The sequence below is a fragment of the Lethenteron reissneri genome, chromosome 39 (assembly GCF_015708825.2).
Source record: "Lethenteron reissneri isolate LAM-NWPU_2019-01 chromosome 39, ASM1570882v1, whole genome shotgun sequence".
Lineage (NCBI taxonomy): Eukaryota > Metazoa > Chordata > Hyperoartia > Petromyzontiformes > Petromyzontidae > Lethenteron > Lethenteron reissneri.
In genome coordinates this window covers 2324705-2336735 of record NC_083817.1, presented here as the reverse complement: position 1 = coordinate 2336735, position 12031 = coordinate 2324705, and the positions used below count along the sequence as shown (strand labels likewise).

At 57.9% G+C, this 12031-nt stretch overlaps 1 protein-coding gene across 1 annotated transcript in view; it reads left to right on the top strand.

Annotated features, from left to right (window-relative positions):
- Window positions 1-12031, top strand: part of LOC133352070 (E3 ubiquitin-protein ligase RNF220-like) — a 119090-nt gene that overhangs the window by 85379 nt on the left and 21680 nt on the right. The window contains 3 exon segments of the mRNA XM_061567809.1: window positions 2021-2150; window positions 7144-7192; window positions 11799-11897. Of these exon segments, the coding sequence (XP_061423793.1) occupies window positions 2021-2150; window positions 7144-7192; window positions 11799-11897 (278 nt within the window).

Genomic DNA, 12031 nt, shown 5'->3' with positions numbered 1-12031 from the left:
CCAGCCGTCAACAAAACCTCATTTCATCCTTCAAGGTTTCTCCCGAAACTAACCTCCACAGCACCACCTCCTCCAATGGCGCAAGATCAGATAAAGAAAGATTGCCCCGTATTAATCTTTTTGTGTCTTAAGTGCCAGTGATAAAAAGCCGCTAAAAGCCTGTCAAGTGCAGCGCGTATTGATTCGCGGCTGATTTAATTGACCTGCGAATTGACGTATTTAGGAGCTCAATGCGCCGCTCCTCTCCGACGGAGCTCAAGGCAAAGCGAGCGGCGCGTCTCGCGCCGAGGTCAGGGACGCTCGCGACGGACGGGCATTGTCTCGTTTCTCCGGTTGCGTCTGAAGCTTCTGTTTTTTTTATTGTTATTTTCTGTTACGGGACCTCATGAACTCGCTCTCTCGCGCTCCCGTCGCGCCGAAAGTGCTTTTTTGTCGTGCACACCGAAGGACGGAATTCAAAGGCGTGTGTACGTGCGATGCGTGTTCCAGCGCGTCGCGTTCTGGGTCACGCTGCATTCCGGCAGGCTCTCCGAGGGAACGCCGCTTAAAAGCCGTCTTTTTGATCCGCCCAGGTGTGGGGGGGGGTGGGGGAGAGCGGCGCTTCGACCGAAAGTCCCTCGTCCAGCGCGAACACTCATCGCTCATTTATCAATCTCACCTCTAACCACCGACGATCGGAAAACTAAAATAATCACCGGACACCTTTAGGGTGACCGGGCCACCAAGTGGTGATCAGGTCACCTGGTGAAGGCGCTCGATCTCACCGGCCCTCACAAGCCGAGCTTGTTCGGCGCTTCAGTCGTACGCTCGGTGCAACGTAGCCAACTCGCGGCACTGCGGTGGATTTTTCGAATCGGTCTGTTCGGAGCTTCGAGTGATGTCCCCTTCCATGCGTGGTGGGTTTTCTCCAGTCCCCCATGAATGGGAATGCCTAAACATTGCAAAGCACCCCCGATTAACACGGCTGGCTACGTACGGTGCGAAATAAGTTCAACATTCAAGTTTCATTCATTAGGTCCAGCCCTGTGAGCCATGCGGCTCTTGAGTCAGGTGCAACCGCAACAAACAAACTATGAACGGAGAACATCTTAAAGCGACTACGCGCAACAGAAACATCCTGGATAAACCAGCAAATCTTCCAGAAAAAAGACCCACCGTATTACAACGCTGTGTGCAAAAATCCCAGGGTGATGCAAGACAAACAATAACAACCATAAGATAATTTAGATTCAAGTTATCAGGCCAACTCCACACTTCCGCAAGAAGCATGGCTTAACCATATGTTTTCGAAATCACCAAAAAAAGTTATAAAATACAATGTAACAACAGTAATCATAGGAACTTTGATTCAACGTAGATACATACGGAGCATGGCACTCTTGACAGAGAATCTTGAGACTCGGTGAACCTGGGTAGATAAAGGGCAATGCAATGATTGTTGTCTTTGTAAGTGAATGACTTAATTGCATATTTTGTTGTGTTTATTTCTCGCAATGTTATTCTGATTGTGTAATTGGCAAAGTGTTATTCTGATAGTGTCATCCATGTGGATCTCTCGTACAGCAGTGTGACTCTTCATGTTAGAGAATGACCCACGGAAGTAGCTTCCACAGAGCTAGATCTCAGATCTCTTTTGAATGCCCTCTGTCTCACCAGATGAACGGCAGCACTTTCCTACCCATCATGTCATAGGGGAAAATGGCAGTCAAACTCACATGTGTTTATTAGCAGAGCTGGACAGTAGCCAAGTTAAGTGCAGAACCAAATATGATGTAATTGGGATTTTGAGGCATTTATTTAGTGGCCACGCTTGAGAACTGTTTGAATCGCATGTGGCTGAAACCCGGATTCGAACTCAGAATCCCCGGGGTGCCAGCTCGGAGGGTAACCGAGCGTCGCGGTCTGTGCGTGACTCCCACAGGGCTCTTCTTCTGGCCGGGCCACGCGATGTCCGGGAGCGTGCGCCGCCACGTTGTGACGTCTCACTCGGTGTGCTGTGCATCCGCGCTGCTGCGTGCAGGACGGAAGAAGGCGAGCCTCTTCGACGGACTCAGCCCCACCAGCTGCCCCGTGTGCGGCGTGACGCTGCGGCCCGGGGAGCTGCGTGAGCACCTGGAGCAGGAGCTCAACACCCTGCGGCAGCTCTTCAGGTGAGGGCACCCTGACGGTCCGCCGTTCCACCGCCCCACTGCCCCAGCGCCCCCACCGCTCTACTGCCCCACCGCACCACCGTCACACCGTTCCCCTGTTCCACCACCCGACACGGATACCCTGTTTCACCGCCGTGCCCCACCATCCATTGGGCCACTGTGCCGCAACGCTGCGCTAAACCACCGTGTCCCACCGTCACATCCCTCAAGAACCATCCCTGCACTCTGCTCCACTCCCCCCCTCCCTCCTTCCCCACCCTCCACGACACAGTCCCATCGTCCCGTGCCCCCTATCAGAAGCGTGACAGATCCATTTATTCCTCGCTTAACTTTCTTCCTCGAGTCTTCCTCCTTGGCTTCGTCGCCGAGGCCAAGAATCAACACTGCACGGGATTTAAACACAATTTAGAATTTGCATGCGGCGCGTGCACTTTGCTGGGCTGCACGCGATCACGGCGCCACAGGCAGACAATCTAAATGGAGGGTTCTACGAGGAGGCACTTTGAACGTAACAAGTTTCCGTCGCGGGATAGTGAAGGGTGCATTACGGAGGCGGCCGGTCGCTCGCCGCCGGTCGCAGAGAGACATCAAAGGGGCGATGAGTGGGAGCGTGGCGGCGGTGGCGGCTCGCATAAACAAGTTCATGGATGCGCATAATTTATTGGGCGGCATTTGCGCGCACGCCAACCTCGGCGGAGGACGGCGCGGGGACACGGAAGTCAGGTTTGCTCATCGATCACCCGTCGGAGCGTCCGCGCTGATTGAATGCGTTGGCGGTCATTTGCCCTTCATTAGTATGGCAGCGGCGCCGCAGAGATAAACCGGGCCCCCCCTCTCACCCCCATTCGCCCCCCCTTTACCCCTCCCCCCCCCTTCGCCTTCCACGCCGTGCTTTGCCGCCTTGGCCGGTCAGCTGGCCGGCTGGTGGGACGCGTGCCGCGGCGGCGTGCCGGGGCCAGTGCCGCCCCCGTGGTGTCTCCCGCAGGAGACAAAAGACCCGCGGAGCTGCCGCGGCGAGATAAGGAGGCCCGCCGAGTCGGGTCCGTCATGATTAGCGACAATTTCTGAGTGGGGGGGGGGGGGGGGGCGGTGTCGGGTGGGGGCTCTGGGGCAGCGATAATGTGGCTGATTAAGCCTCGGTCAAAAAAAAAGACACAGCAAGTCACAATCTTATCGGCTCGCAGCTACAAAGGAACGCGATTATCAGGCAATTAATAACCACGCCTGGGTAGTGCGGTGGTGGCCTCGTGCCGATAGTCATCGCGAGAGGGACGGGCCGGGATGTTTCCCCGCGGTCGAAGATTTAACCCAAAGACAAAGGCGCTCGCCACACGGGCTAAACGCAAGATCTACCCCCCCACCCACCCCCCACCCAGATATCATCGCCACCCGCTGTCTCCTCTCTCGTTCCGTCTCGCACGGAGTCATTCACCGGCGCGGAGCGGCCCGCCTGTGTGCGTTGTACAAAAGGCATTGTAGCGCGTTCAATGGGTGGCTTAGGACTATATTACTGCTCTGCGCGAGACAAGTGAATCTGAATGCGCCGAGGAGGCAGAGTTAAGGGTGCGCTCCACCGACACTCTCGCACGTGGGATGGGCAATGTGTTCAGCGGATGGTGTTCACAGTCCGTGTGTGTGTTGTGGATGTAGTCGGCACAGCGTCTGTTGCACAAATGTATATCGAAGCGGTTTCCCGCTCGAGTGAGTTTGGAGGTAGTGGCCATCTTCTGCCCACAGCTCTGAGCCGGTTGTGGAAATTCCACGAGGCGGGGTCCACATTCTATTGATCCCTGAGGGACGATGAGCCGAATTCAAACTCTCCCCCTCTCCACCCCAAACCCTGGGATTGAACTCGCAACCTCGCGATTGCGAGCAGCTCGCTGCCTACCGCTGAGCTGCCACCTGGCCACCCCATGCCAGGTGGTACGACCATTTCTATATTTATATTTAGTATCCGGTCTGCATTTTGGATGCATTTAGTATATGGTAACCATATGTTTAGCATGCACGTTGTGCGTATTCAATATTGTATTGTAATGTATGTGCGACGAGCGGTTTGCGCACCGCGCTATGAACCTGGCCACCTGAGTTAAATGCCATCATTTGGCGAGTGATGTCAGAACCGGCGCTTCAATCCGCACTGACTTGTGTGGTGAAGTATGGTCAAACGACCCCCACCCCCATTACTGATACGGTGTGTGGGAGGCCCTTATTCAGTAGTGGATTGACAACGGGTCGTAAATCATTAATATTATATCGTACCCATTTAGCATATGTACGCACATTATATATCTATATTGTCGTGTGCATGCTTAAAAAAATGTAATATAGGTCCAGTATTATTTTTTATCCGACATCATTTTAAATTCCATTATATTTTTGGGCCCCCCCCCCCCACCCACCGCCACCGAAAAAAAATAATAATACACATTTCAACGTCTGATCACAAAAGTGATATTGTAAAAAAACACCATGGAGAGAAGAGAGAAGAGATGAGCGCGCATTTAAAATTGCGAGCGGTACGTGTTGGCAATGTAGATCTCCCATAATGCGCACGGCGAGTGTGGGCTGCGCGGGCGGCGCGGCGCGCTAGACCCCTTTCAGACGGCGCTCGCCAGCGAGGTGAGGCCGCTCGCGGAGCTCTAATCACGGGTTAGCGCCATTAGCCGGGTGTCGCGCCGTCTCCCCGGGGGCCGCGCCGCCGTGATTGATGGACGGGGGGGGGGGGGGGGGGAGAGCGCCGGCGTTTCCCCCCCCCCAATCCCAAACCGCCATCGCCCCCTCGCCCACCCCTCGCCCCCCCCTCGCCCCCCCCTTGCGCCCCGCCGACCCGGCCGACGCCGCTCGCCGCTTTCGACCGGTGACCGGCGCGGTGACCGGCGCGTGCTGGACGCTGCCCCCCGCCCCCGTCGCCGGGTTTGTTTATTTGTGCGGGCGGTGGCAGTGGCGGTCGGCGCGTTATCGAGTTTAAACGCGGAGGGCCCCCCCCCCGTGCCTCTCTCTGTCGCGCGCAGATCCCGGAGCGAGCCACCGCTAATGGTGCTTAAGAAATCAATGGCAGCCCGCAGAGCGAGTGCCCGCCGTGTTTTAAAGCCAGATAAAATGAGCTAAATTTTTTTTGACGCGCGAGATTGAAAGGAATTTGCTTTGCGCCATTCGTTTCTGGCCACCCGGTGGCCACAAAAAAATTAATTTTACACCTCCCCCCCCCACCCCCCAACCCCCACCGCCGTCGCTGCCACGGAGCTATGAATTTTAATAAAGGACCGCGCATAACGTGCGGCCCGTGGAATCTCCCGCTTACCACGGGCCCTATCCATCTTGATGGGTGTCTGTCGGACTGCTCGGGGTGGGGGGGTGGAGGGGGTGTCCGGGCAGGGGAGTGAGCACCGCCCGTCGTTGAGCGGTCCTCTGGCGGCGAGCGCTCCGCCCGGGTGAATCGATGGCCACCGAACGGGGGGGGGGGAGGGGGGGCGGTCCCTGGTGGCGGCGGCGCTTGATAAATCTGATCGAATAAAGCGGAATCGGATTTATCGCCGTACGTCGAGGGGCTCTCTCCGTGGACGGGGCGGTCGGCCGGCTTTGCCGGGGGTGAGGCGGCGCTCGCCGGTCGGCAAACGGAGCCCTAACGAGACGAAGGTGACAGTGCACGGGCCTTCGTTCTTCACATCTGGTTTGCGGGACGCAGGGAATTCTTTTAACGTCTGTTATATATTTATATACTTAATGTTTGCGCCGGCCACGGCCGCCTTATTCTTTTGCACGTGTTGCCATAACTTTTTTTAACGGCCAATATCTGCATTTGGGAAGGGGGGGGGGGTAGCAATAAACTTTCCCCGTTTCCCGTATAATCATATCGCTCCCGCACACACACGGGCACCTCCCGCACGCACGTGCGTGGCGGCGTGTCCTACCAGCCCTCCGCACGTTGCGTTACTCGGTACTCTGCGTTCTAAGGCGCTTAAAACAAAACATTTTAAATAAAACTGGACCTTCACGTCCCCCTGCAAGCGCGCCAAGCGCCCGCGAACGATCGCGCTGCGTTTGGCCAGCGCCGGATCTGAGCTCGCTCGCGAGGGGCCTGCGACCGTCCCTCCGTCCGTCACCCGCCCCCCGGAGTTGGCGCCAGCGGACGACGGCTACCGTGCTCGCCGTGCCCCTCTCCAGCCGGACGGCGGCGACGGAGGCATCGCGTTCGTAACCTCGCGGCGCCGGCGGGCAAGCGCGCCGAACCGCGGCCGCCTCGCGTTTAGCCACGCAGCCAGCGGCAGTCTGAATCGAGTCCACCGATTGGCGCCGGCGAGAGTGGCACCGGCGGAAAGTGGCAAGGTTGGGCCACTTCCACCCTTCCGCCATCCTGGGCCTTCGGCCTGCTTAGCGTGTGCGGCGCGCGCAGTCCTTTAATCCGCGTTCAGGAACGAGGGCACCTGTGAATTTTCCGTAACTTGCATGCTACCAGAGAGGGATGGCTCTGAATTACGAAGGCCGTGGAGAGAAAGGGAACGTGTTGTTTTTGGCCACGCTTGTTTAACGCTTCGTGAGAGAGGGAGAGAGGAGTCGGGGTGTCACCTGGTCTCGTAGTCTTAGTCGATGCTCGAGTCTCCCTGTAAAAGCGATTGCGTGCGAGTTGGTCACGTGACTTCTGCGTCAGAGCACTGAGCCGGCACCACTGAGAGCCTGGTTTATCAGACAATTTGGCTAAATTCAAGCTGTCAGAATTTAAAGAGATGCCTTGATTTACATCAGCCGGTGAACTGTGATTCCAGAAGTAGTTCTGTGACGTCAACTTTCACGGACTCTGTTTGACACAGGGTGATGCGCTGCTCGCTCGAAATGTCTTCATTTTATGACGTGACACGGATGGCACAATTGGGGAAAAGAAGAGATCATGAAAGCAACGTTTGAAGCGAGTAGAGTCATGCGCCCCGCTGTGGAGGTGATTTGCGAATGCGGAGGTGATGGCGCTAATGTTCCGTTCCCCTGTGCCCCCCAGCGCGAAGAAGCCTCTGTCCAGGGACCCCCTGCTGCTCGGCCACAGCAAGGTATGGCGAGCCGAGTGAGGGCGTGCACACGACGCACACACACACACATCACTCGCATCACTTACACCATACGCACGACAGCACGTACACACACACACCACACACACACCTTCAATCATACGCAGCATCCACATGATACACACTGCAATCCGCACACACGACTCACACCATACACACCGCAACGCACACATGTGTACACCGTACACACCTCCGCGCGTGCACACACACGCACATCAGTCCCATTGCCGCACGCTGTGAAGGTCGCCCTCCCTCTCCACCTGCGTGACCCTGACTGCGCCGTGACCCTTCCATCTGCGTCCGCGTGGCCCGGCCCGCAGGCACGTCGGTGGCGGCCGTAGTAGTCGTAGTAGCGTCCAGCTGACTCAGCGGCTGCGGGAGGGCAACAGAATCCCGGTGAGCGGGGATCGCCCGCTGCACATCGCCCCGGCGTTCTGGTTCTCTTTAAGCTCTCGCACTTTTAACGGTCGAAAACTGGAATCCGTTAAACGAGGCTTTTGCAACATCTTGAAAATGTTTAGCGACCGAGCCGTTAAAGCGGAGGTGAAATCGCAGCGGTGGCTGCGTTTTCGTGGGCGCTTCACGCGGAGGAGGAGGGTGCCCCCGAGGAGTTTTGGCGTCGAGCGCGACTCCGCGGCGAAGTCGCGATGCCACCTCCCGTCGGGATGCCGCCATCCCCGGCGGCACGACGCTCGTTTCCCCCAGTTCTAGAAAATCAGACGCTCAAAATCGCAACCGCCTCGCCCTGCCCCGCTTGAATTCCCTCCGCGGTGGAATTCCCATCTGCCCGACGAGCAACGCCCGAACGCCGCCAACGTGGAAACCATCTGCTAACGGACTAGCCGGGGACGGAGCGCGGCGGTGTGATGTTCGGCCAGGTGGGCTGCGCCGCGGCCGCGTGGGGTGGGTGGGTGGCCCGCTCGCTCGCTCGCACGGTCAGCGTCGCATTAAAAACATTCCTCGCCTCGTGCGCCTCGCCCTGTTAGTGGTCTCCAAAGTGGCGCAGTAAAGGCCCTCTCCGCCGGCGTGGCCGCATGTGCGGTTGATTTTGCGCGGCCGTACCCGGAGATTTTTCTTCACACTCCTAATTGAGCCAAAAATTTCAACAAAATGCCGCGTCCCCTGCCACCTGCCATCGGAAAATTAATAGGAAAGTATTTGTTTTTCATTTTTTTTTAATTCGTCTTCTTTACCCGGATGATGTAATGGCCCTGCCTTGAGCTGATTGTGCGCTGTGTGTTCTTTGTCAAAGTGTAATTAGAAAATTGCGTTGGTTATTAATCCGCCTCCGCTGGGGATTTACAGCCCCACCCCCCACCTTTCCAAGACACGATTCCAACTGAGAATTATTCCAGATTTTTGTAATCCAATTTTTGTAATATGCAATCAAATTTATGATACATTTATTTATTTATTGAATCCCGTTCACCATCACCCGCACCCCTACACCCCCCCTCCCCCGCCCGCCCGCCCACCCACGTTACACAATATTACACGTTAGGCGGAGTTGCAAGTTCAGACGCTGCTCTCCCGCCGTGCGACGAACGCTCTCTCCGTTGTCAGGGGGAAGCTTCGAGTGCCCCTCGTTTGATCACAAAGTTCGAGCGGGGATTGGAGCCCGCCAATGAAAGGGGGTTCGCACTGAGGGCCTCTCAGACGACCGGAGCCCGCGGGCGGATCAAAGGCGCCGTTGCGTGAGTGCGCTATCTTGGCGCAAAGTGAGTTTGGGTAAAATGCTAAATTTGGAAAAAGAATAAAAACAAAAGATCTTTTTGCAAATCCTGATGGATGAGTGAAGTGGGCTTTTTGGAATGCTTTAATATTGCGGCGTAGCGGCTCTGCCTATAAAACATCTCGACGCAGGAAAAGCATTCCTGCTCTCCCTCCTCCTCGCCGCTGCTGGTGCATCATTTGTTCCGTCGGTTGAGCCCGGGACGAGCTCCGAACTTTCTATGGAATCAACGGGGAGTCGTTCCCCCACCCCCCCACCCCCCACTACTCGGCGCAGGAGAGTGTGTTGGCTTAACACGACGGCCAACTTCCGGAAATTCGGCAAAAACTCTGGAGGAGCTCGACCCGAGTTCCCGTGTTTACACGATCCCACGCCTCCGCCTAATCCCCGTGAAAGCCTTTTGTTAAAACCCCACCACCCCACCGCTCCTCCCCCGCCCCACGGTGGGATAACGGGAGACTTCCTACCTGGGAAATTAGACGTTCGACGCTCTCGCGTCCAGATGTCCCGGCGCGGTGCGCGCGAAGGGCCCGGTAAGTGTGTTTAGTCTCCGTCACCCCGAGAACGTAAACAGGCGCGGTGGGCGCGAACGGCCCGTGCCTGCGAGCGCGTGTCCGCGCCCGCCCGCCCCGAGTCCCGCTGTTTAGCTTTGGCTTTGGCGCGGCCGGGCGAGGGCGGCGAGCAGGTGTGGCCGGGCCTGTGGGTGGCCGCGTGAGAGGGCTCCGGGAAACCCGCGGACGTGGTGGGGGGGAGGGGGCGGGGGGGGGTTAAACGCTCGCCGCTCGCTTGCGGAGGCGACGGTGGGGGGGAGCGGGGCGGGGGGGCACTTGGGTGTGGGGGGGGGGCGCGACCCGCGCAGGTTTAGGGGATTTTCTCTGTGGGCTGTAAGTGGAGGAGGGATTAAGGGGCGATGATGCCGCCCGGCTGGAGGGTCACGGCTGTCAAAGTGACCGCTGCAGCTGTGACTTTCTTGACAAATTCCCGCTAAGTGCTGAGATTTCACCGGGGCAGGCACGTGCGTCCCCAACCGGACGTGCGATGGTCCCGAAGCATTTGGAGACTGGCTGCAACAATAATAATAATAACGTTGTTATTACAACAATAATGTCGTTTGTTTCCCCATTAGAGGCTCGCCGAGTCTCGAGGCATGCTCTCGCTCGGTCGCGCCGTGCACTGGCTGGGTGGGATGTTCGTCCAGTCCCCCTCGTAAGTGTTTGGCTTGTGGGAGGAAATTGGAGTACGCGGTGAAACCCCACCACTCGTACAAGGGATTAACACTCAAAGCTCCGCACAGATAGATCGCTCTTTCGCAAGGGGGGGGGGGGAGAGGGGGGGGGGCGTGCGTTGGCGCAGCCAGCAGCGTCGCCGCTGAGGCTGAACGATGTTGAGTGGGAAGGAGGCGGGGGGGGGGGGGGGGCGGCGCTCATCGCGTGCGAATTAGCGGCCCACCTGGCGCGCGGAGTGGAGGGACGCTTGGCCGTGCTCGATGGAACGAGCGAGGAGAGCGCACGCAGGGGCCTCCGACTCTATCAGCCGTCTTAATTACCGAACTTAATTAGCGACGCTCTAAATGATGTTGAAGCGGTCCCCCGCGCGGCGAGTCCGAATTTAATTTGCATGAGGAGGCCGGCGCGGCGTGCGGATTTAAAAATAATGTCGTCATTATTAGCGAGTGTCAAGGGGCCAAGACAGGAGCTCTTGCCTCGACTTATGTTCAAAACGGTAATTTTGTTCTATCCCCCCCGCACCTCGGCTCTCAACATTAACATGCGCCCTGCGCATGTCGCTCGCTCGGTAGCCACGGCTGAGCGCGGCAGTCTTTTAGGAAAATTGTGTTCGCGCATCGCAAGCAGCTTTACCGACGATTCCCATCACAACCGCTGCCCCCCCCCGGCCCCGCGCCCCCCGCCGCTCACTCAGACGCTCCGGTTTCCGTGGCCGTTGCCGCTGCTCGGCGGGATGAGTCTCATCATCGCGGGTCGCGCTCAGCCTCACCCTAATCTTCCGGGGTCGTTCCGCCCCCCCCAAATCCCGCCCCCCCCAACTCCCGCCCCCCCCCCTCCGGCCACGTCGTGCCCGACCACCCATGACGCCGGTGAAGGCCGAGAGCCCGCCCGGCCTTCACCGTGGCTGCCCTCTTTTCGACCGACGACTCGGTGATTGGGGGGTGCTGTTATCACGATAGCCACGTGTGTCCTCTACGCGCGGTGACGTGTGTTCGCGATCGCGCTCCATCTCTCGCCTCTTGCTGCCCGGTGCTGCCAATCAATGGTTGATGACAGCATTGTACTCAAGCGTTAACCCCGATGCACGTGCCATAAATTAATTCACTTCTCATCAGTGACGTCCAGAGTGTGTGTGCGTATGCGCGTGCTGGTGCCTGTGCGTGCGGCTTTACAGCGGGCGGTCGCACACGAGGCACAATGCCGCACGACCTGGCCCTTGGCTTCTGACCCGCCCAGTGGACATTCATTCATTGATTTGTCAACTTTATTTTAAAAAGGCCGCAACCTATTGGAAATAAAAGTCTCTCGCTTGAGGGAGACCCGCGATCACACAGTATTACAGTGCACGTGCAGAGTCCGAGTCGCATCACAAGACTCACGCCCGTGCACGCCTGGACTACCCCCGTGGTGTCGGCGATGGTGAAGGGGTCGCACCGTTCGGCATTGGTCATCAACGCGCGGAGACCCTCGCGCCGGGCACGGCGCGGCGGTGACGTGCTCACCATCATCTCGCTCGTCAGAATGCGTCGCGTCCGGCCTTGACGCTGGCACGGACGCCCCCGGCGCCCACGAGCTCAGGAGGAAGAGCGGTCGGAGATGGACGCTGAACTGAGCGCGTGTCCCCCCGCAGCTGTCTCCGTGCTCGTCGTCGGACAGGAGGCGAGAGGGGGACATCCCGTCGCTGTCTCCCATCTCGTCCGAGGATCTTCAGCTGTCGGATCGTTACCAGGTGCCCCCCCCCACCCACCCCCGCCACTCGAATCCCCGGAACGGAGACTCACGTGAACTGGCTTTTGTAGTCAATCACCACTGCGATGCTGCACGCCGTTATTAATTATAGATGTTTGCAGAGGCGCACCAACA